The sequence below is a fragment of the Lolium perenne genome, chromosome 4 (assembly GCF_019359855.2).
Source record: "Lolium perenne isolate Kyuss_39 chromosome 4, Kyuss_2.0, whole genome shotgun sequence".
Lineage (NCBI taxonomy): Eukaryota > Viridiplantae > Streptophyta > Magnoliopsida > Poales > Poaceae > Lolium > Lolium perenne.
This window is the reverse complement of record NC_067247.2, coordinates 376,331,584-376,357,561: the sequence shown is the minus strand read 5'-3', so window position 1 is coordinate 376,357,561 and position 25,978 is coordinate 376,331,584. Positions and strand designations below refer to the sequence as shown.

Genomic DNA, 25,978 nt, shown 5'->3' with positions numbered 1-25,978 from the left:
GTTACACGGTAAACCCATGCAACCCGACGTGTATAGGATTCAACTGGTTCGGGTGCTTAGCGGCTACGACGACGTGCTACCTCCCTTTCAACCCCATGGTGCCGACAAAGATGAGGTCCTTACCCTCCAGCATTGCTTCAATTGGTCCATGGTTTGGCCAAAGAGCCAGATTCGTTTGGGGGCGAGGGACACCACCCCACAGACAGCACCCCCAGCCGTGCCGGTGCCAAGCCATGGCAAGACCACCCCAACGATGCCGCAATCAGCTGATGTGGACATGGCTGATGTGGACATGCAGATGGCACAGGATCCGAACGATGGTCCGGACGAAGACAGTACGTTCGCCAACCTGGACTGCAACTTCGATTTTGGGGTGATGGACTACGATCTCAGTAGCCAACCCTCTCAAGCTGCCGCCGAGGGGAAAACCTATTGCAACAAGAGGCGCCTATTCTGTTCTCAGGAGACGCCTCCAGCTGCCAATTTCACCGAGACTCAGCCGATAGCCGAGGTGAGAAGTGTTATCAGTCCTAACACACTGAAGAAGGCTTGCGAAGAGGAGAATGCAGTCCCAAGAAAATGAAGCCGAAGGGACGGAAAAGAAAGAAGAAGGATGACAAGTCTGCCAGCCAAATTCAAGTTACCTATCCGTGCTCAGGACGGGCCACCAGTGCCCAAGAATATAGAGGCGAGGGTGCATGTGTCGGGTGAGCGGATGCTAGTTCAAAGATTGTACGATGCTGCACCCGGTCCTATGTGATCTCTGGTTGACGGTGTTATGTTTATGGAGGAGCGGCGTCTCAGGGAGAAAGATAATGGATACCCAGTGTATGTTGCCAAGGTGCCCTCGGGCCATGGCTTTGTCGATAGTGGCTTCGCGGAGAATATCTTCCTGCGGTATGATGACATCTTCGCCATGCTGAACAGTTATCCGCTGCACTACACCTTCATTCGCCTATACTCGCTCAGCAAGGCGATGCGGATCATTAGAAACAAGATCCCGAACATCGCGATAGCCGACCCCTTCTACATGCGTGCCGTCCACTTGGCCACCGCCGGAGACCGGGCAACGCGAGTGGATACCTCAAAGACTTCTTTCTAGCGAACCGTAAGAAGTGTAACATCCTCCTCGCTCGTATTTCCCGAGTAAGTCACCCCGGCCCTCACCGTACCGTTCTTAACTCGTGATTTTTTTAGATTTCAATCGTCATGTTCTTAAACATTATGTGTTCTACGCAGAGACAAAACCTGCACACTCATCTCCATAACCCCGAAGCATTCCGTGGCCACATACCTCGATGCGGACGGTAAGTCAACCACGGACTACACGAATGTCAAGGCCGTACTTGATGATGCTCTCAATGGCTACGTCAAAGCGAAAGGCAACATGCAGAGGCCAAATGTTAGGTACGGGAAGCATGTGTTCAAGCACCAAACAAAGTTTCCTGCGTCAAGAAGCCGCCTTCTAGTAACAAGGATGCCTACTACGCCCTCTATCACATGGATAAGTTCATACGGGACCAGCAGCAGCTTACGCTACCCGAGCATCTCGTAGACTGGGCCAACAAATTGGCGCGGGTCCCCGACGACAGCATCAAGCAAGACTTCTTCCGCATCCAAGTAGAGTTTTGTGAAATCATCCATCAAGATGTCGTTAGGAAGCGCGGGGGAGTTCTTCGCGGGCTATCACCGTCAAACAAAGGACATAGACACAAAGCTCCAAATGCAGTGGTGACAACTACCGCTCATGGATGTGCTTGAAGAAAGGCGGCGGTTTTATCCACGCTCCGAGAAAGTCTTGATGTGCGAGCCTAGTTATGTAGTTGTGAACTAAAGACGAGCTTCGTTGTAATAAACTTTATCCAAAGACTTTACTTGCTATTAATTACTAGTTCGGCTATGTTTGTGAACTTATATATATGGCTCTGTCGTTTTCCGCACTTGATTTGGTCGTTAATTTTGTTTGCATATGCCGATGATTAGAATGGTTGGTCACTTGTACACTTGGGGTGGAGCGAGCGAGCCTGGTGTGATGGCACAAATATCCATGTCTTGTGCATCCTACCTGGCCTCGCTCACTCCATCCCCGAATGTTAAAATTTGTTTTGACCAACAATGTATGAGGCATTCCATTTAGTTCATAGTAGCTACTTTTCTCTTCTTTGAGTTGGCACTTCTTAACTGCATTTGGCCGATGATTAGAATGTTCGGTCAATCGTACACTCCGGGTGTCGCTAGTGAGCCTGGTGTGATGGCACAAATATCAATCTCTTGTGCATCCTACCTGGCCTCACTAACGCCATCCCGGGATGTTCATATTTGTTTCGATCGACAAAGTATGAGGCCCTTGTCATTCTTCCATTTGCTTTCGTATTTTAAAATGCCGATGATTAGAATGTTTGGTCACTTGTACACTTGGGGGAGGGGCTAGTGAACCTGGTGCGATGACACAAGTATCAATCTCTTGTGCATCCTACTTGGTTTCACTTACCCCTTCTCTAAATGTTAATATTTGTTCCGACCAACAAAATATGAGGCATTCCATTTAGTTCATAATAGCTACTTGTCTCTTATTTGAGTTGGCACTTCTTAACTGCATTGGCCTTTCTTCCATTTTAGTGCCAATGATTAGAATGTTTGGTCAACTGTACACTCCGGGGTGACGCCAGTGAGCCTGGTGTGATGGCACAAATATCAATCTCTTGTGCATCCTACCTGGCCTCACTGACGCCATCCCGGGATGTTCATATTTGTTCCGACCAACAATGTATGAGGCATGCCTTTTAGTTCATACTACTTGGATCGTTTTTGAGTTTGCTCTTATTCGTTGCAAACATCTATGAGCGCGTGCACTAATGTTTCTTTAGCTTGTGCATATGTACGCAGATATGACGTGGTATGTCGTGTACAAGGGAAATGTTCCCGGAGTCTACAACGACTGGGAGGAGTGTCGGAGACAGGTTCACCGTTTTAGCGGTAACAGCTACAAAGGGTACACCACTAGAGTGGAGGCCGAAGATAGATACGCACGCTATTTGGCGGGAGAGAGGAGGGAGCGGAGGAGGAACCGGATGAAGACCACTATTATCGGGATGGTGCTAGTAGTGACTCTAGCTCTCTTCTATGTGATTGTACTTTAGATGATCAATCTTGTGTAACCACTAGCTCATTTGCGACTTTGTAACCCCGTAACTTGCATTGTAACCTCGTAACTTCTCTAATGTGAAATCTTGTGAATCATGTGGGGCTAATGTGAAGAATTATGTATGGATAAGTTGTGCTGTTGTTTATATGTGTTATGTATCATGTATTGTGCTGTTGTACTGTGATATACAACCTGTATAAATACCTGCCAGGATACAAAAAAAAATCGAAATCGTAGCAGTGGCGCACTAGTGGCCCATCAGTGGCGCACGTCGACTAAGTAGCAGTGGCGCACTGCACTGGATCCACTGGCGCACTGCCCTGTGATCCCTCCGAGACTAGCAAAGGCGCACCAGAACCTCAGCCGTGGCGCACGTCCCGGAGACAGCAGTGGCGCACGTCCACACGCAGCAGTGGCGCACCACCTCGCTGAAACAGTGGCGCACGCAAAACGGTAGCAGTGGCGCACCTCGTCTAGACAAGGTGGCGCACGCCATCGACCAATAGTGGCGCACAACTTTGGAGTAATGGTGGCGCACCGCTGGACCTGTCAATGGCGCACCACGCAGCTGCGCCATCGTATCCAGGCTAGTAGTGGCGCACCCCTAGTGCGCCACTACTAGGAGTTAGCAGTGGCGTGATAGCAGTGGCGCACCACTAGTGCGCCACTGAAGGCTATATGTGGTGCGCCACTGATTGCCTTTTTCCTAGTAGTGATGGTTCATCAGAATTTAGTACAAAACTTAGCCTTCCAAAGTTCATTTCTGTTTGCAAGTCCCTTAGCCCCAAACAAAGGGGTTATGTTGCTGATATAGGTCAAGAATCTCTCCTTGATATTCGTCTTGAAGAGATACCAAGGGCTTTTGTTGCTTGGATTGTCAGCAACTATGTTGCTTCAAAAAGGATGTTTGTGTTCAAGAATGGCTTTGACTTTGCTTTCAATGCACCGTGTGTCCATAAGGTATTAGGCACACCAATTGGAGGACGGCGCATCCCTATCAAGTGCAGTGAGCAATTCAGGGATGTTGTTAGGAATCGTTCATGCTGTGAAGGCAGTACCCCAACTATAAATGAGCTAATGAATATGCTGTCTTCTGACTTGGAAGAGGAAGATTTCAAGATATATTGGATGATGTTCTGTATTACTGCATTTCTATGTCCAACGACGTATGATTGTGTCAGTCCTGACTACCTTTCAGCACTTGAGGGTCCTTCTGAGGAAATCCCCACGTATGACTGGTTTACAGCAGTGTTTCAGAAACTTTCAGTTTCCATGAAAACGTTCGTTGCTTGTGGTCTACAAGGTGCCCTCTGTGGTTGCTTGGTAGTTCCTCTGGTTAGTAACTTCTTTAGTTTCTCAACAGCTGCTGTTGTCATGTTATTGATTAATTCTATCTGAGTGCCTGATTTTTCTTTTTTTTGCTTTGTTGTTCTTTGTAGATGACTTACTTAGAATATCTTGATATAAAAGTCAAAGAGCTTGCTAGTGTTGTTCCAAGAATTAGCGTATGGGATTCAGTTACAGTTAGTGAATTTGAAAAACTTGACTTGGTTTCTGCGGAGGATGGAACCTATGGCGAAATACCGGTTAGTGTATTTTATTATCTGATGATGAGCAATACATGTGTTGTCCCGAAACTGTGTTTTTTATTTTTCTTTGTTTGTGTTATAATTAGCTGAAGGATGTGAGACGTACTCCGTTTCATCAGAGTGGGTCTTCCACTTTCTGTATTGGAGATCTGCATCCCGGTCTCGAGACGTTTCTTTGCTCCTTTGTGAAGCCTGCGATGCGTCCGTTGGTACGTTTATTGTGATGTTCTGTTTTAATTGACATCTGTAGTGTAATGTTTTATATTTTGAAGTAATTGTTTGCAATTACTAATTTTTTGTTTTGTTTTGTTTTTGATTTTGCAACAGGCTATCGATGACCTGAAAGAAATTCAGCAGGGCTTGTACTTTGAAATATTTTCTGCAATTCAGCCAATCATCAACAATAAGATTGCCAATGTTTTGCAGCTTGCGAGCCACTATAATGAATGAAGATTTTGCGCATCTGAAGATAAATAGGGTGGTTCTTGTTCAAGGCCATGGTTCAGTAATATGGCGAATTGTCTGGGTATACTCAATGATTTTGATCATATATACCGCTCGAATGGAACGGGTGATAGCCCATCTGCCGTTAGAACTGAATCAAATCAAGAAGTCTCCGTATTGAATGACCAAACATACAGCTTGCCAGAAAGCCAGAACAGGAATAAGGGTATTGCTACTAATGCTGAGATGTGCGATGACATGTGGCATGAGCAAATCATGCCGATTAGTCAGAATGTTTATAAACAGATTAGGTTGCTTCAACAGCTCATTCCCATTAATTGCAAATACACGCCAAATGCATTGTATAAGGAGTATCTCTTGAATCTCGAAGCGTATCTTGATCGCGTTGTGGAGGATCTTCCATCAATACTCCCATCCGAAGGAGCTTTGGATTTGCTTGTCCAGAAAGGAGTTGTTTGCAACTGTTGTGGACTTTTGAATAGTCCTCTTGCTTCTGAAACTTGCAACTGCTCGGTTGCCTTAGATACTGGTAAGAGCGCAGTTGGTGAGAGGTTAAACATGCCCTCTGTGACCCCCCTGAAGGTGCTTGACAATGTTAAACAAGTTGATGCAACTGTAGGAAATGAAGTTGTCCTTTGTTTTCCTGAGTCCACTAGCAAAGGGAGTGGCTCAGCTGCGTGTTCTTCAGGTGCTACTACGAAAACCTGCAAGGCCGACTCTTTGGCTTGTGTTAACGCTGATAGAGTAGATTGCAAAGATGGCTCATCCGGTAATTCTAACGATCCAACAGTTGAAGTTAAACAAATTGGCAAGAAGCTGGCAGTTGAAACTCAATCTTATTGCACTACAGGTGCAGAACCTCCAATTAATCCCACTGCTTTTGCTGATGAGCGTGCTAAGGTTTCTACTTCTAATAATCCAGCTACTGGTCTTGAAGATTCTCTTCTACCCCCGTCTTCGAAGAGAAATTCACCTGAGTCTCACGGTTTCCAGCATGACTCGTCTGCGAAGAAACAAAAGATGTCTGTACTGGAGGAGGGTAGCTCAAAGATGGCAAGTGGGGCAGACCAAACTAGTTATATTGTTCCATGTGACCCATTGGATGAACCTTCTGCCTGGGAAGAAATAGAAAGGATTGAGAGGACGAAAACGCTTGCAATGAAGAAATTTTCATATTCATCACCCTCAGATGTCTTGATGGCTGAACATTTGATGCCTGTTGGAAGTGTTTGTATGCCATCCAGTACTCAACACCAGTATCTAGACGGAGTCCCTGGTATGTCGCAGCCATCGCAACCTGTATTATCATCTGGTTATCAGGGCATTCTCCGTGATCGAAATGGAATAACATTCCATGGAGGGCGAAGGACTGTTAATTTCGCAGACCCTCCTGCCTCCCAAGCTATTAATTCTAACATTGATGGTTTGCACCTGTCAAATCATTCTTCTTTGCAAGCAATAAACACACCTGGAAGGACAATATCTGTGTCTGGTTTTAACTCTGGGTTTGCTGGTTATAGACATGAGAGATCTATTCCTTATGAAGCGTCTTCTCTTCAGAGCTCTTACAACACTGGTCATAATAGCTCTTACAACACGCTTGGGCAGCAAAATTTTCAGAGCTCTCAAAATGCAGGAAGGTATAATAGTAGCCAACATGATGATGAAGATGTGGGTGGGAACGCTGGTTATGTGGTTACTCCCTTTCCGGAATTCATGATTCGGTCCCCACGTGTTTGTGCTACGCCGCAGTATCACCGGAGGAATTATGGTGAACAGCAGGTACGATTTAACACGAGTCTGTCACAAGGCACATATAATAGAGGATCAACAGCAGGGCTTTCACAAAGTCAACCTTTGCATCATGGAAATCATCGCCCCTTCCTCTCAATTAGAGATTCGACGCAGGCTGAGATTGATATGATGGAGTGGGTGCGAAAGTATTTACCAGCGCAATTTGGAAGAAGGTATCCTACTATTTTATGCCACTGGTTTTCCATTTTATTTAATCATTTTAAATAATGTTTTTGCTATGTTGTGATTTTGTTTCGTTGTGCAGCCCAAGAATTGTTGAGACAAGGGGAAGATGGGCCACTCACAGAAATTTTGGGTTGTCAATGCAACCTGGTGGTTATGTTCATGACTACGTTATGAATGTATTTGCTGCCACTGTAATGGAAGAGCAGTATGACAACAGTGTCTTATTTAATCAACAGCGTCCCCAGTGCCTAAAGTACATAATGTATAGTGAGAGTGTAGTAAGTTTTTACTCTTTTTATTTATTTATTAAATATGGATATTTCCTACTTTTTTTATGGATAATTGTTTGGCAGAATGGTAAAATGTGTGTTTTTTTTTCTCTCTCTACTCTGCTAGAGGGCATTCAGGGAATTGGGTGCTGATCCGAACGCACTGAAGAATTACATTATGGAGCCTAATTTACCCTACAGGATATATCACTTTGATGTTGTGAGTATTTTGTTTTTATGATATTTGTATCTTGAATATATACATTGTCTAGTATGCCACAAGTTTTCCTTTGATGTTTTATAATTGAATTTGGTTTCAACTGCTATTTCAACTCTTGTGCAACTGTTTGATTTTTTGTATTTTAAAAATTAAATTTGTCCTTTTAATTTTATTTTTTTAGGTATTTTAAAAATTTGGTTGTTTTTCAGGTAATTCTTCCTGTTAGAGATAATCACTTTTGGATTGTGGTTGTCGCTAATTTCGCCCGACTGCGGTTTGAGACATATTGTCCTTATTATGATGCTACTGTAGCAGAAAATATTGCAATGATCAAGTTATTGATAACTTCAAGAAGGCTTATACAGCAGCATATTACTCTGAGCGTTATGATATTTATAACTTTCAGGTGATGCCTGCCCAAATTGTTTCTGACAACATCAATGAGTAAGTAAAATTTTAAGAGATTGTATTTATCAGTGTGTTTCTATGTGTCTTTGTTTTGTTCTGTGGTAATCCATATAGTTTTATTTTCTTGATCTTACTCAATACTGTTTTTAGGAACGACTCTGGACCTCAAGCTATGAAAGTAATTCTTCAACATTGCGGTGGTTTCCAGCATAAGATAAGAGAAGTAAGTCTTTGTCTATATTTTTCTTTGCAAATGTAATTGTTGGTCTGCATATAATTTTCATTTGTTAATTGCAGAATGATGTTATCAAGCTGCGTGAGCAGCTGGCGTTCTATATGCTAACTTTCCAAGGTAATGCAAAGAAAATGCCTGCAGTCATTGATATAATGAGAAAGCATGCAAGACGGTGAATGTTGCTCGATAAGGAGATACAAACCATTTCGGAAAGAAACATGTTTCTCTGTTTGTATTCCGACAGTATCATTGATTCTCCGTTATGGTTCTATTTATATTTTAGTTTGTGCTTTTACTATTTGTAAGTGAACCCAAGAATCTCCTGTTTTGTGCTGTCACCTTGTGTTGAACATTTGTGGTTTCCTTTTTCTGGCATATATTTTTCTGTACTTGTACTCTTATGTCTTACGTACTTGATATTTGCTTCCTGATGTACTTACCTCTTTATTGTGACTGTGAGACACTTACTATTCCTTGCTATGTTTCCCTCAAGTTATGTAGATGTTATTTTCCCGTATTCGAATTGTACTTTGTTGTTTGTTTGTTGCTGTAGTTAATACTTGTGTTTGCAGTTTATATTCTAGCTTATATTTTAGCTGTATTTGTACTCTTGTATATTATGTACCTAGGACTTTTGTGTTGTTGTACTTACGCCTGTACCTTCATGCACCCATCACCGCTGTACTGTACACACCTTACACACCTGTACGTTCCATCAGAACCTAGAATTTGCAGACAAATATAAAGAAACAGTCATGTTTTGCTCTTGCTGCCTAAACTGTACTCGTGCACCTTTCACCGATGTACTCCACCCTGCTGGCACATGTTCATTCCCAGAGAACCATAAAACATGCGGAGAACATAGGGAAACACTCCTGTGCTCCTCTTGCTAACGAAGCTGTACTTGTGAACCTTTCAGCTCTGTACTCGACACACCTTACACCTGTACTTTCTTGAATAATCCAAAATTTGCAGACAAATATAGAAAAACAGTCATGTGTTCCTGTTGCTGGCTAACCTGTACTCGTGCGCCCTTCACCGCTGTAATCGACCTTACTGGCACATGTCCATTCGAGAGTAACAAAAAACATGCAGAAAACATAGGGAAACAATACTGTACCCCTCTTCCTAACGAAGCTGTACTCGTGCACCAATCACTGCTGTACTCGATACACCTTACACCTGTACCTTCTTGCAGAACACAAAATTTGCAGACAAATATAGAGAAACAGTTACGTACTGCTTTTGCTGCCTAAGATGTACTCGTGCGCCTTTAACCGCTGTACTCGACCCTGCTGGCGCATGTCCCTTTCCAAAGAACCATAAAACATGCGGAGAACATAGGGAAACACTCCTGTGCTCCTCTTGCTAACGAAGCTGTACTTGTGAACCCTTCACCTCTGTACTGGACACACCTTACACCTGTACTTTCTTGAATAACCCAGAATTTGCAGACAAATATAGAAAAACAGTCATGTGTTCCTCTTGCTGTCTAAGATGTACTCGTGTGCCTTTAACCGCTGTACTCGATGACATAGGCATCCCAAATGGGCCTGCCGAAGATAGTACCCGGGGTTTACTGAAGGCCCACTACCCGAAGAATAAGAAGATTCGGGAGCCCAAGATATATTAAGGAAAGTTAAGAGTTGTAATAGGAATTGTTATTTGTAATCTGGCGGGATGAGTTAGAAACCGTCCCGGACTATGTAACTTGTATAGCACGAATCCCTCGGCTCCACCTCCTATATAAAGGGGGAGTCGAGGGACGAAGAGATAATCGAATCATTGTCTGCAAACCCTAGTTTTCATAATCGTCGAGTACTTTTCGGCTGAAACCTTCGAGATCTACTTGCCCTCTACTTCTAACTAAACCCTAGCCTACAATCCATAGGCATTGACAAGTTGATACCTTGTCAATTGGCGCCGTCTGTGGGAATTAGAGGCGTAAGGATCTGATCTCGATGGCACGTTCAAGATCTTCGACATCGTCAACTGCAAGCAACACAATGGATCGAGGTAAACAGATCGCTGCTGGTCTTGTCGATTTTGTTCCTCACCCACCCTCCCGTTTGGATGCATATGCGTATCTGGCGGAGCCCATGGAGATGACGTTCGGAAGGTTTCACTTTCGCGTCGAGAAGGAAGGATCGTATCGTGTCGAGGTTCCGATTTCGTCGGGATCGTCGGAGGTCGATTCCGATTTTTCAAGCTATGCATCGTCAACCGAGTCAGGAGAAGAAGAAACTTCGGCGACACGCTACGTCAGCACCAGAGCAAGAGAGAAACTCGCCAAGATCTTCAACGACATGTCGTTTGAGTCATCTGCGGACTCATATATAAGCGATGGCTCAAGCGATGTCGACAGTTATGACTTCATCGACAAATCTATCACAGTGGGCAAGGTCTTCATCAATCTCAACGATGATGTCACCAAACCAAACATAGATCTGAGTACAAAGTATCATCAGATTTATGCCATTGAAGATCAAGAGGAAACATCTGAGGCTTTCGACGATCTGGGAAATCCATACGTCGATCCCTCCAATCTGCGACAAGGCCTGGGCAACAAATACGTCGGGCCAGAGCCGCGAGATAGAGTTCAACTTTCACAAGCAGCGTGGGACAGAGCCGCGAGAGCTATGAACGGTACAAAACCAATGGCTACCACGGCCACACCAGAGGAATTACAAGCATATCAATATAGGCTCGCACGAGCTGCCAGGGAATTGGAAAAACAGACAGCTGAGTTGAACAGGAGAAAGGAGGCAGCTTCTGCATCCAGTAGGAGAAGGGCAGATCTAAGTCGACAATCTAGAACTTTGAGTGATAGCCACAGGGAGGCTCGGAACAGAGGAAGATCAAGGTTACAACACATACCCGAAGCAGAAAGAGAGCACTTGGTTCAAGACCTCGACATGTCCTTTATGTCGATAGACACAAGAGGAAACATTATCCCTAAGACACCAGAAGCTGGGTATATGGCGACACAAGCTTTTATCCTCGCGTCTAAACCACCTCCAGGTGATCCAAGGGAAACACTATACAATATGGCGATAGCAGGAGTTGGAGCTATGGGGACAGCGTTCGTATCAACGCCTCCCGAAGGAGCGGCAAGGCAAAATAGTCCACGACCTGCAGCAGCAACGGCGGTAGCCCCTGAAGGGCCAAGCGGAGCAAGAGACACGGCAGCACAAGCAAGAGTCGACAGAGCGCGGCAAAGCAGAAGGGATCATCGGCAATCTCCGGAGCTTAATGACGAAGATATGTGCGGCTTGCCATGCTTCACGAGGAGAGTCCGAAAAACTCGAGTCCCCTCAGGATTCAAGTTACCCGACAACTTCAAGAAGTTTGACGGCCTTCAAGATCCAGAGGATTGGCTAATTGATTATCTCGAGACAGTAAAGCTCACGGGAGGAACCAGGGCAACAGCTATGCAAAGCATCCAGGTGCATTTGAGTGGAGCCGCACGGTCTTGGATAAAGAAACTCACTCCAGGATCTATCGACAGCTGGGAAAGTTTTGAGGACGTGTTCGTCAAGAACTTTAGATCTACGTGCAAAAAACCTGCGTCGTTAGAGGAGTTGGGAGCATGTCGACAAAAGCCAGATGAGCCAATGAGAAAGTACATCCAAAGGTGGAATATCATCAAAAACTCGGCAGAAAATATATCTGACGAAAGAGCTATAGATGCGTTTGTCGCAGGAGTCAGGCGTGGAGATTTTGTCGAGGACTTGGGAAGGACCAATCCAAAGACAGTATCCGCATTAATGGAGATAGCAAACAAATGGGCAGATGGAGAAGACGCTGTCCACAACAAACGACACAGGTCGCCAGAGGAGGACCGTGGTCGAAACTATCAACCGAGGCGACGATTTCCTCGGCAGTACCAAAATTATGACGCTCCAGGACAAATTTCGGCAGGTTTTCGGACAAATACAGGAGGAAACAACAGAGATGATTATCAGAGAAGCAGTGAGCAGCGAGGAGACAACAGGGACGATTCTCGCAACAACAGACAAAATAGCGGGCCCAGGTTCCCGAGACCTTTCGTGTCCCCCGAAGAAATGATGAACGGACCGTGCCAGATGCATTTTTTCCTCGACAGTAACGGGAAAAGACAGTCAGGACACCTACAGAAAGATTGTCGTAATTTCCAGGCAATGTTAAGGTATGCAGAGCACGCTAACGCTCGAGCAGCACAGAGACATCCTCGGGAACCCAGGAGCGAGATTCACCTGCCACCACCTCCCGCGATTACAGACGACAATCGACACCAGCTTAGAATTGCGGCAGCACCTCCACCACCACCTTATGTTGATCCCAACTCTCACGGAGTGGTGTCGATGATTCAGAAGGCAAGGCCGTCAAATAGAGCTCAGAAAGTAATCTCACGACAAGTGTTTATGGCAGAAAAAATGCCTCCACCAACTGTCGAATATCTTAATTGGTCAGGGCAAGATATTGGTTTCACCATAGCAGATCATCCACAACAAGTTCCTCGACCAGGGCAGTCAGCACTTATCCTGCCAGCAGTCATTGCGGGATTTGCTGTCTCTCGAGTGTTCATAGACGGCGGCAGCAGCTTAAACCTCATGTATGCAGATACATTGAGGAAGATGAACATATCCTTAGCGAACCTGAAGCCAACAGACACAAGGTTCCACGGCATCACACCAGAGAAGCCAAATTATCCATTGGGAAAAATCAACCTCGACGTTCAGTTTGGAACCCGAGAAAATTATAGAATCGAGAGGCTGGAATTTGAAGTCGTGGATTTTCCGTCGCAGTACCACGCGATGTTGGGACGACCGGCATATGCTAGATTTATGGCGGTGCCACACTATACATACCTGTTGTGGAGGCTGCCTGGACCAAGGGGACCAATCACAGTCAAAGGAAGCTTCGCTTTAGCCGATAAATGCGACAAGGATTTTCATCGGCTATCAGAAACTTTCGGGATGCAAGCAGAGTATTTGGCGTCCAAAAGCATGACTGATTACGACGTGCTGCCAGATGTTGGAAGGCCAAATAAAGAATCAACTTTCAACACCGAGAAAAATTCCAAGGAGGTGCAGATTCACCCGACAGACCCGAAAAAGACGACGTCCATTGCAACAAATATGGATATCGCATAGGAAAGCGCGCTCGTCAAGTTCCTCCGTGAGCACTGGAAAATCTTCGCATGGTGTCCAGCTGACATGCCAGGAGTACCCAGGGAACTTGCCGAGCACCACCTCAACTTAGATCCTCTCGCGAGACTAATCAAACAACCCTTGCGGCGTTTCTCGGAACCAAACCGCAAATCTATGTTATCAGAAATAAATCGACTTGAGGAAGCTGGTTTTATCAAAGAGATATCCACAGAAGCCACATGGGTAGCTAACCCAGTGATGGTGCCGAAGAAACACACGACAGTCCTTCGCATGTGCGTCGACTTTACGTGTCTCAATAAACATTGTCCTAAGGATCACTTTCCCCTCCCAAGGATCGATCAAATCATCGACTCCACGGCAGGCTGTGAACGTCTTTCCTTTTTGGATGCATACTCTGGTTATAACCAGATCAGATTAAAAGAAGATGATGAAGCCAAAACGGCGTTTATTACACCTTACGGCGTGTTTTGCTACAGAACAATGCCCTTTGGTCTAAAAAATGCGGGAGCAACATATCGTAGGATGATGCGTATGTTTAGCGACACAGATTGGGAAAAACGTGCAAGTATACATCGATGACGTCGTCATAACGTCAAAAAAGGGAGCAACGCTGATCGAGGATCTCAAGGAAACTTTTGACAACCTCGACAAATTCTGCCTCAAGCTGAACCCGACGAAGTGCTCTTTTGGCGTCCCAGCAGGAGAACTTCTGGGGTTTCTAGTTTCAGCAAGAGGGATTGAAGCAAATCCCGACAAAATACAAGCTATAGTAACAATGAGGAAGCCAACAAAGTTGAAAGAGATACAGCAGCTAACTGGGTGAGTCGCAGCTTTGAGCAGATTCGTCGCCAGGCTGGGAGAAAAAGCGTTACCATTTTACGCTCTGATAAAGCAAGGAGATAAATTCCAATGGAACGAAGATGCCGACAGAGCTTTCGAGGATTTGAAGCGCACAATTTCGACACCACCAATTTTGGTGGCGCCAAAGGAAAAGGAACCTCTCCTGCTGTATATTGCAGCCACACCCCAAGTGGTTAGCACGGTGTTAGTTGTCGAAAGAGAAGAAGAAGGCAAAATCCATGGAGTGCAGAGGCCAGTATACTTCGTGAGCGAAGTTTTGTCGCCCTCAAAACAAAGGTACCCTCAGTACCAAAAGCTAGCATATGGAGTGTTCACAACAGCACGAAAATTGCGCCACTATTTTTCGGCACACCCGATCATAGTAGTCAATGAAGCTCCCTTGTCAAATATACTAAACAATCCAGAAGCTACGGGTCGTGTCTCCCTTTGGGGAATAGAACTTTCCCCTCGGGACATCACGTATGAAAAAAGAAAAGCAATCAAGTCGCAAGTTCTGCCGGACTTCATCGCAGAGTGGATGGAGTTGCAAAACACAGGACCTCCAGATTTGTCGAGAACCTGGACCATGAACTTTGATGGGTCCAAAAGACTAGAAGGGGCTGGCGCAGGAGTAGTACTCATATCACCTGAAGGCGACAAGTTGAAGTACATCCTTCGGATGACGTTCCCTAACGCATCTAACAATGAAGCAGAATATGAGGCTCTCATACACGGGATGAAGATGGCGAAAGCTTGCGGCGCAACTCGACTAAAAATCTTTGGCGACTCACAATTGGTGGCTCAGCAAGTTATGAACCAATGTGACGCAGTCAATGATAGCATGATGGCATACAAGGAGGTGTACAACGAGCTCGAGAAGTTGTTCGATGGATGCGAAGTAAATCATATTAGTAGATTGAGCAACGACGAAGCTGACGTTCTTGCAAACATCGGGTCGCAATGCCTCGCAGTCCTGCCAGGTGTATTCTGGGAAGAGATAACAGACAGATCCACCAAATTGACAAAATCAAAAAAGAAGGAGAAGAAACCCTCGGGGGCTATCAAGGAAAAGCAAGAGGAAGAAGAAGGAGATCAAGACCTGGTCATGGTGATACAGATACCATGGATGCAGACGTACATATCGTACATCCTCAGGAAAGAAATACCCGATGATCCAGTTGAGGCAAGACGAGTAATTTGACGCTCCAAAGCTTTCACGGTAGTCAAAGGGGAATTGTACAAGCGGAGTATTTCAGGCATCCTGCAAAGGTGTGTCACACCCGAAGAAGGAAGAATAATTCTGAAGGATGTACACGAAGGAATATGTGGCCACCACGCAAGTAGTCGAGCTATTGCAGCCAAGGTTTTTCGGGCAGGATTCTACTGGTTGACAGCAATCGAGGACGCTAAGGAAATAGTAAGAACTTGCGACGCGTGTCAAAGGTTTGCCGCAAAACCCCACTCTCCAGCAGCAGAGCTAGCACCAATACCATTGTCATGGCCCTTTGCCCAATGGGGACTTGATATGGTGGGCAAGTTACACAAATCCTGGCCAGGAGGAAAGGAGTACATGCTAGTAGCTGTCGACAAATTTACAAAGTGGATAGAAGCGAAGCCGATAAATTCACCAGACGGAGCATCCGCAGTAAAATTCATAAAAGGCCTCGTCTTCAGATTTGGAGTGCCCCACAGCATCGTCACAGACAACGGCAGTAACTTCACATCCCACGAATTCAAAGATTATTGCTAAGAGGTGTGTATCATGTTGCAGTTTGCGTCGCTGCACATCCTCAAACCAATGGGCAAGTCGAGAAAGCCAATGGCATCATCTGCAATGGCATCAAGAAACGCTTGTTAGGACCACCTTTGGAAAAAGCTCGACATACCTGGCCGAGAAGAACTACCAAGTGTGTTGTGGAGCATCCGAACAACACCAAACACGTGCAACACAGAAACTCCGTTTTCTTGGTTCATGGAGCAGAAGCAGTATTACCAATCGAGATAGAGCACAACTCTCCACGCGTCGTCGAATATGACGAAGAAGTGTCGAGAAAAGCGCTAGAAGATGATGTCGACGCACTTGATGAAGCTCGAGATGAAGTACTGTCTCGGGTAACCAAATACCAGCAGGACTTGAAGAATTACCACAGTCGACGTTTGCGGCCAAGATCTTTTCAGGTGGGAGACCTAGTTCTTCGGCTCACGCAAAAAAGTCATGAAAAACTCGAGTCACCATGGCTTGGCCCTTACATGGTCACGGAAGTAATCGGAGGAGGAGCATACAGGATAAAGGACAAGAAGACAGGGGTGGAGGAGCCAAACCCCTGGAACGTGGCGCAACTCAGGCGGTTCTACGCCTAGAGTTGAAATATAGTCCTTGAAAAACTTCAATGTACTGAAACGCCCGCGAGTTTTCAGACGCACTCTTTTCCTTTTTCGGGGCACCGAGTGGGGCCAGGAAAGGTTTTTAATGAGGCGGGCTCGCGGTGCTGCAATATAATAAAGATAGTGTCAATATAACCTTTTCTTTATCGACATGCTTAAAGTCTCCGCTCCGACGAATTTCAATATAGTTCATCGAAAAAGAAAAGCCTTGCCTTGGTATTAAAATACCTCGTGAGACAATAAAAATACAAAATAGTACTCAATAAAGAAGCTCGGGGGCTCATATTCGCCATAAATACATAAACGCCTTGGTTCAAAACCTCGCAATATACAAATACAGTAAAGAGTCACCAAAACACTCGGGGGCTAGACAAACATAGAAATATAATGATTGCTTCACAATATAATCATAGTCATGGGTCACAAAGAAGAATTATCTACAAGAGGAAAATAGCTAGCCTTGATTCAATATGTCATCAAGGGTAACTCTGTTTTCTTCAGGAGCAGCGCCAAGAAAATCAGCATAATGACCATCAGCAAAAAAATCGGCGTCCATCCGAAGAAGGTCTTCAATCATTTCTTCGGCTACAGGCGAAACCTTCGTGTTAATTCGGTCAATACCAACTCTTCGACGTTTTACCTTCTGATGAACTTTCGCGACAACTTGGGTAAGGTCAAGATTTGAGTGGCAGATCTGAAGCATGATAAGAGCAAATCTGGCGCCAGCTACCAATTGAGCTCTGACGAAGTCATGGATCCTGTGAGCTTCTTTGAATTTCTCCATTAACTCAGGAAGAGTTTTTGGTTGAATGTTCCGAGGAAACATGGAGTTATAAACCATAGACAAGGTCTTGGCACAGAAGTCAAGAAAGTCGCGAGTTTGAGAGGTGCGATCCTGAAACCTGACAATTTGGCGGGTCCTCTCTGGAGTAGCCCAAAACAGAGAACCATAGTCAAGGGAAAGGTTAACAAGGAGGTTCGTCCTAGTATTTACCCTCTCTTCCTCGGCAGCAGCATCAGTAAAGGAACCTATCAAAACAACGAAGTAGAAACCTTTAAGAGACATAGCATGAAGATGAAAAGATATCGGAGGATGAAACAAGCATACCCGACATATCTGCACTGGCTTCATTCATTAACTCGAGCATGAAATTTTCTCGAGTAGTCGCCTTTTCAGCCTCGGAAGCAGCAATTTCCTTAGCAGCCACGGCCTCGCGAGCTTGCTGAAGTGCAATTTTTTCGGCTTCAGATGACTTATGCGACTTTTCCATCATCACAAGTGTTTGCTTCTTCGCATACTGAAGTTGCTGTCGAAGTTCATCCAGTTCTTGCGACAAGGTATCTTCGACAGGTGCAGTATCAGCAAAAGCTCTCCTCGAGCGAGAAGAAGAAGGCGAGATATTGGAAGGAGCGGAAGACGGAGTATAGTTATCAAATATCAACTGAAATTTAGACAAGACAACATCAAACAACAAGCAAAGATAGAATTTTCATTAATCTCTCGGAATAATTACAAAGGCATTACAGTGGAGCTAAGGAAGTACGTGTCGCCAAATGACTACTTTGGCGACAAAAGCAAAAGAAACATAGAAAGAAAAATAAAGAGGCATGCAACTAGACCTCCGGCCTTGATGAGCTAGGAGTCGACGCTGTTTTGATCCCGAGATAGGCCAAGATCTTCTTCGTGTTGGGCTTGGCTGCCTTAATCAGCGACCTCCATCTTGATTGCTCTATCTGATCGGTGTCGCCAACTTTCGTCCAATCAACAGCCTGTTGACTGTCAGCAACCAAAGCGACAGTGCTTTCGACGGCAATTTTCATATTTTCTTGGCGCATCTTCAGTCCAAGGTCTTCTGGTGAATTGAACATCTTGGCAAGGTTAAGGAAAGTCGAGGGCTCCTCTTTCTTCGGGAAGAAGTAGGGGAACAGCGCCGACAATCCTGCATTAGCATTGGCCACGCCTTCACGAATTTCAGACCCATGCAGCTCCAGATAGGAAAGTGCGTCAATGAGAGGGTCATCGACAGGATTCGCCAGATCAAAATCTTGGTTTGTTTGATCTGCCAAGGAAACAAAACGTTGGTCAAACAACAAGAAACAGCAGCTCTCATAAAAATAGAAGGGATCAATAACATTACTGAAAGTGCGTCGACTTTGTGATTTCAGGCGCTTGAGGATCCCTTGTTCACGAGAAGCTTGTGCAGCTTTGTGCTCGTTTAAGGCAGATCCAGTGTCCTCAAGTTTTTTCTGCAGTTCCTCGACACTAGCAGCTTTTGCTTTGGCTTCATCGGCCTCGGCTTTGGCTTCGCTAGCAACAAGTTCGGCTTTCTTACGAGCCGCCTCACTTTGCTCAAGTTTTTGAGCAAGTGCGTCGGCACGTTTGTTGGCCTCTGCAAGTTTCTCTGTCGAGATATAAAAAAAAGAGAGAGAAGAAAGATCAAAAACCGCGACAAGCAATAGGAGCAAAAAGTCAAAAAAAAAAAAAACTTGCAAGTATAAAAGTTGTTACCTTCGGCTCTGCTAGCATATTCACGGTACCCAATAAATTGGGATCCGATGCGGAGAAGCTCTTTGATCATGGGCTGTTAAAGAAGAATACAGCAAAAGAAACATCGGCATGAAAAGAAAGGGAAGGCGTAAAATAGAAGAAATATAGATGTCGACAAACTTACATCATCTAAGAGCAGAGTCGACGAGCTGCCCAATTGAGGGGCAGGTTCAACAATCGTTTCAACCCTTGTCCTTTTTGGTGACGGAGCAAGGGGGCTTGCTGGCGGAGTTGTGGTGACGACGTTTTGTTGAGGAGGCGAAGATTCTTCTCCTTCAACTAGCGTATCCGAGGCAAGTACAGTATGTGACGTGCTTGTTCGAGGAGCCACGTCAATAGTCGGTATTTCTTCCTCGTCATCACTGTTGATCAAGAATCGGCAGCATAAAAAGCAAGACAAGATAAACATCTCGAGTACAGAGATAGGGAGAAATAGAGATGACTTACGAGCTCACGAGGGATTCAATATAAGGATCATAAGTTGCCTTCGGATGAGAAAGAACAACTTTTTCAGCCTTAGAAGTGCCAGAATCCTCGGCATCATTCCTTTTCCTTTTGTTCCTTGGGGAAACAGCAGGAGGAAGGGATTGCGTCGACTCGCTGGCTTCAGATTCAACTTCTTTTTCATGAGAAGCCGCAGATTTGTGAGAACCTGCGACTTCACTTTCAGGAATAGAAGAACCTTGAGTGTCTTCAGCAACGATAGCCTGTTCTTCGACTTCTCCATCCTCAGGAAGAGGAGGAAGGGAAGCCATAGTAGGATGGTTCTACAAGAAAATAGCGACAAAAGAAAATTAGCGAGATACCAATACAGTGAGATGCAAGGAAAGTTCGGAACAAGACAGAAACTCGAGAAGACAAAATACCTCGGGAAGAGGATTGGTAGCACTATATGGTTCCACTCGACAAGAGGAGGGAATAGGATCCTTCTTGGCTAGTCGAGAAACTCTTCGAATCAATTTCTCCAAGTCCTTTGCAGAAAGATCACTGGAGATTCTATTGGCGTCGTTTTCACCAGAATACGTCCAAAGGGGATTTTTGCGAGCCTGAAGAGGCTGCACTCTAATCCTAAGGAAGTAGGCAGTGATTTGAACACCGGATAGTTCTTTGCCTCGAGTATTTTGAAGCTGATGAATACGAGACATAAGTGCTTCTGTCGCCTTTTTCTCTTCTTCGGAAGCTTCAGCGTCCCAAGAACGGCGGCGCTGAATTTTGGCACTTCCGTCGAAAGGGATTATGTTGTGTTCCACAGAGTTGGTGCTTTCTTCGTGAATGTAGAGCCACCTTTTGCGCCATCCTTGGACAGAATCAGGAAATTTGACGTCGAAGTAATCGACATCAGTTCGGACACAGATAACAACGCCGCCTATGTTATAGGTGGCGTTGTGGGAGCCATTGCGGCGGAGGCAGAAAATGCGTTTCCACAGAGCCCAATTAGGAGGGATTCCGAGGAAGCATTCGCAAAGTGTGATAAAAATGGAAATGTGAAGGATGGAATTGGGGGTCAACTGGTGTAGTTGAATCCCGTAAACAAAAAGAAGGCCGCGGAGGAAATCGTGAATTGGGGCCGAAAGGCCGCGGATGAGGTGATCAACGAAACTAACCCGGTACTCCATTGGAGGGTTGGGGTAGCTTTCTTCGCTGGGAAAGCGGATGGCGTCTTCCTTCTTCATGAGGCCAAGCCTCTTCAGCATGTTGACGTCCTGGTTGGAGATTTTAGATCTCTCCCACGCAAGATCTTCGGCGGCCATCTTGGATTCTGGAGTGCTGTGGCGAGTGAGTCGCGTGCGCGGTGGCATCAACGGCAATGGGCAAAGCAATGTTCGTGAGTGCGGAAGATCAGAGAGAGTTGGGCGCAGGGGAAGCTTTTGCGAAGAGGAACAGATGTGCGGCGCAAGCGAGGGAGTGAACGGAGGTTGAAGAAAGGTTTATATAAGAATCGGGTGAAGCAATGCACCGTTGGATGAAGAAATCGTGTGGTGACAACAAATCTTCTAGATAAAAGGGTAAAAAGGTATTTTTATTGAGATAAGCGTAACCGTACGTGCGCCAGGAAAAGCGGAGGACGTGTGTCCCCCACTTGCACGACGTGTCAACATGGTAGAAGCAATGGACCCACAGGGCAGAAAAGTCACTACTATTAAACAGAGATGAAGTAAATTTGATTAAGGGAAGCATGCCGACAAGAAAATAAAAGAAGATTTGCGACAGGAGGAGTTATTTGAATACTTCGGGAGCCTTTGATCAAATACAAGTTTTTGCCCAAATGCTCGGGGGCTACTTCGACAAAAAGTAAAATTTCGAGTATGGCAGTATAGAAAATGCGGGAGCCTACAACCAAGCACAAGTTCTTGGCTGTAGCCTCGGAGGCTACTCCCACCGGGAGCGCTGTTCGCGCACCCGAGAGATAAAAAGAAGATCATATTGGAACATAATGACAATATAGTGACAAGGTGGACTAAAATGTTGAGCCTACAACCAAGCACAAGTTCTTGGCTGTAGCCTCGGGGGCTACTCCCATCGGGAACGCTGTTCGCGTACACGATGAAGTTCAAAAATAAAAGATAGAAAAGCAAGAGAGTATATTTCGAGTTATAATTAACTCTACATATACTCCCATCGGGAGAGCAATATAAGTCATATTTGACTCGATAAAATGTGCCATTCCAACAGTCGGAAAAGCACTCGACAATATATTCTCAGAACGCCAAAGTTGCGATCAATTTCTGAATGCCGCAAATTTGCGAAGGTAAGACCCCAGATCCGTTCTGCTGGGCGTGGCATCGCCAAAGACTGCGCTCTGCTACTTTTATCCGTATCAACAGATACGAAGAAAAATCCTAACGGACGCATTAGGTACTCGATAAATTTGACTGGGACTCGACAGAATGGTAAGACCTTAAGCGGCACCTGTCGAAGTTTACACCAGTATCCCGAGATCATGTCCAGGGACGTGATCTTGAAGTAGGTTTTTGCGGATTGCCACTAGAGCAGTTAACTAGTACCTGATCCGTCAGATGAACTAGCCCCAACTACCATTATCCCTGTACAATATAGAATTTTATGTGAAGAAGTATAAAAAGGTTAAAGCTTTCGAATAAAAATAAACAGTGGAGATTTTCCCTGACTCTACGATTCAAGCAAAATCTCGGGGGCTACTGACATAGGCATCCCAAATGGGCTTGCCGAAGATAGTACCCGGGGTTTACTGAAGGCCCACTACCCGAAGAATAAGAAGATTCGGGAGCCCAAGATATATTAAGGAAAGTTAAGAGTTGTAATAGGAAGTGTTATTTGTAATCTGGCGGGATGAGTTAGAAACCGTCCCGGACTATGTAACTTGTATAGCACGAATCCCTCGGCTCCACCTCCTATATAAAGGGGGAGTCGAGGGACGAAGAGATAATCGAATCATTGTCTGCAAACCCTAGTTTTCATAATCGTCGAGTACTTTTCGGCTGAAACCTTCGAGATCTACTTGCCCTCTACTTCTAACTAAACCCTAGCCTACAATCCATAGGCATTGACAAGTTGATACCTTGTCACTCGACCCTGCTAGCGCATGTCCCTTTCCCAAAGAACAAACAACGTGCAGAGAAAAGAGGGAAACACTCCTGTACTTATCTTGCTAACGAAGCTGTACTCGTGCGCCCATTACCGCTGTACTCGACAAACCTTACACCTGTACCTTCTTGCAGAACCCAAAATTTGCAGACAGAATTAGTGAAACAGTCATTTATTCCTCTTGCTGCCTAAGCTGTACTCGTGCGCCTTTCACCTCTGTACTCGACTGAAATTTTACATGGGGAACTATTGAGTACTATTGGCTAATAGTTTTTCAAGACTTGTTTTGTGTACTTGTTCCGCGATAGAAATGTACTTTATTCTTGATAGGTGCTGTGCTTATGCCTTTTGTCGTTGTACTTACGCCTTGAAATGTGGCGTTCTTGGGACTCTTCTGTCGTTGTACTTTCGTTTTTTTTTTTTGAGAGAACTTTCGTTTTGTTTTTGTATGACGGGGAACATTCACAGTTCTTTGGTACCACTTTGATGCCTGTGGCGGTGATTGAATTTATTAATAAAATAATGAGCGAGTAATGCGCATGTTGCATGGGGAACTGGAAACGATTAGTCAATAATCTACTTACTTCTCATTAAATTTGCACTGGTGGCTGGTGCCGTGGAGCGTGGGATAGTCCTGCGAGTGAGATTCTTTCCTTTCGCATTCCCGACTTTTCTTTTACTTTTACTCACTGATGAGTGGGCCAACATAAAGTGGCTTCCGCGTGTTAGTGACTTGAAGCCACTCTATGGTATGTAAAATGGCGCCGTTCGGTCATCGTACTAGAAGCATTTGGTGGTTTGCGCTCCGACTCCGCCGGTTTTATATTCTGTTCCTTCCTGATTAGGGTTTCCGTCTTCGCTCCGCTCACCCTTCCCGTCTCCGCTCCGCTCTCTGCTCACCATCTTCCCTTCCTGGTTAGGGTTTCCGTAATATGTTCATTTGTTTGTTTGTTAATTTCCCTCGTAAATTCATTCTCTAATCCTATAGATATATTGTTTCTGTTTCGGGTGTAGTTCTTATTTTGTTTCCTCTTTATTCCTCTTAGACTTTTTCTCGGACATCCTCTATTTCTCTCGCTTTCTAACTACCTCCTTTCCGTCTATTTCTTCCAGATCTGTATCTATTTCTTATTTCTAAACTGCGGTTTACATTATTTTGTTCGGTTGATTGTATGGGTCCAAATGATATTTGTTCTTTGTTTTCATTATTCTTTCTTGTGGTGTTGTAGAAGCTGGAACACACAAAGCATGGTTTGTGATGGATTCTGGTGAAGCTTCAAAAAAGTCCTTGGTTGAGGATGCAGTTGATCTCGGAGAAGCTTCAAAAAAGCCTAAGGTTGAAGATGCAGTTGATGTCGCAGATGCTTCACAGATCCGTAAGTTCGAAGATATTGCCAAGGTATTTGTTTAGTTCTTATTTTTTCAGTCATCTTGCACAGGAATATACGCACTTACTAACTTTGATCCCTCTTGTTTGTAATTCAATTTTCTAGAGTTTTCGCCCAAGTACGGAACTTCCAAGGATTACAATGGATATGCTTGGAATTGATGTTGGTCCTGTCGATACAATTGGAATAGCTACATTTAGTATAACCAGGTTTTTTACCAGCACATTCGTTGTTGCTCATGCTTTGAGCAAGTTTCTTGGTCACACAAAGTTCCTTGCCATAGAGAACTACCATCATGGAAGTGTTCTTGTCAAGTTCCAAGATCCTAGTGACCTGCAGAAAGTTAATGGCCACATATTCAATTATGACTTTTTTGGTCCCATCCATGTCAGTCAAGTTTACTATGTTGAAGCTCAACCTACCGATTATGCAGAGGTGTTAGATGCTTTTGCATCCAAATCCAACTTCTGAAGTTGTGTGTGGCAAATGGTTAAATCGTGCTGTGTTGGATATGGTTGTTTTGTAAGACTTTATTTGTGCCGTGTTGGATATGGTTGTCTTGTAAGACTTTATTGTGTCGTGTTCGGTATGGTTATCTTGTAAGACTTTCTGTTGTTGAGTACAATGTAATGTACCATGTATGTGGTACTTGACTTTAATTATCTTCTGTTTATTGTTGTACTCACCTCGTATTTATCTATGGTTTATAGTTCAGTTTAGCTAGTATCTGTGAAATTTACACAATTACATATGTACTATTATGGGGACTGCCAGTCTGTTGTTTTTTGCTCATATTTTCGATCATCCGTGTTGTTTTATCTTTATATTTCCGTTTCTCTGCGGGGTAGGTACTGGTGCTAAGATTGTCGAGTTCATTTTTGCAGCAGAGACGAGTGCATGTGTATCTTGAATAGGAGTGCTATATAATTTCTGTTTGTTTCTTGTCAGGTTTTCTATTGTACATCGTAGGTACAGGTGGTATATCGTATGGAGTACAGTTGTTATACTGAGACGAGTACGTCTGCAGCACGAGTAGTAGTACCAGATTATATGTGGTGGTTTTCGTTGTTGATTTCGATTCTGCGGAGTAGGTACTGGTGCTAGGATTGTCGAGTTTATTTTTGCAACAGAGACGAGTGCATGTGTATCATAAATAGGAGTGCTATATAATTTCTGTTTGTTTCTTGTCAGGTTTTCTATTGTACATCGTAGGTACAGGTGGTATATCGTATGGAGTACAGTTGTTATACTGAGACGAGTACGTCTGCAGCACGAGTAGTAGTACCATATTATATGTGGTGGTTTTCGTTGTTGATTTCGATTCTGCGGAGTAGGTACTGGTGCTAGGATTGTCGAGTTCATTTTTGCAACAGAGACGAGTGCATGTGTATCATAAATAGGAGTGCTATATAATTTCTGTTTGTTTCTTGTCAGGTTTTCTATTGTATAACGTAGGTACAGGTGGTATATCGTATGGAGTACAGTTGTTGTACTGAGACGAGTACGTCTGCAGCACGATTAGGAGTACCAGATTATCTATGGTGGTTTTCGTTAATACTTTCGATTCTGCGGGGTAGGTATTGATGCTAAGTGTATCGTGTACATTTTTTTTGTAGATACAAGTACATCTTTACAATGAATAGGAGTGCCAGATAATTTCTGTTGGTTTTCTTGTCAGGATTTCTATTGTATATCGTAGGTACAGGTGGTTTATGGTATGGAGTAGTGTTGTTGTACTGAGACGAGTACGTCTGCATCACGAGTAGGAGTATCAGATTATCTATGGTGG

General features: G+C 44.6%; 1 protein-coding gene across 1 annotated transcript; it reads left to right on the top strand.

The window, feature by feature from the left end:
- The first annotated feature begins 253 nt into the window (after window positions 1-253).
- Window positions 254-5,184, top strand: LOC139830326 (uncharacterized). Its single transcript, XM_071818335.1, has 5 exons — window positions 254-320; window positions 3,873-4,480; window positions 4,585-4,731; window positions 4,821-4,943; window positions 5,062-5,184. The coding sequence occupies exons 1-5, from the start codon at window positions 254-256 to the stop codon at window positions 5,182-5,184; spliced, it is 1,068 nt and encodes a 355-aa protein (XP_071674436.1).
- The last annotated feature ends 20,794 nt before the right edge of the window (window positions 5,185-25,978 follow it).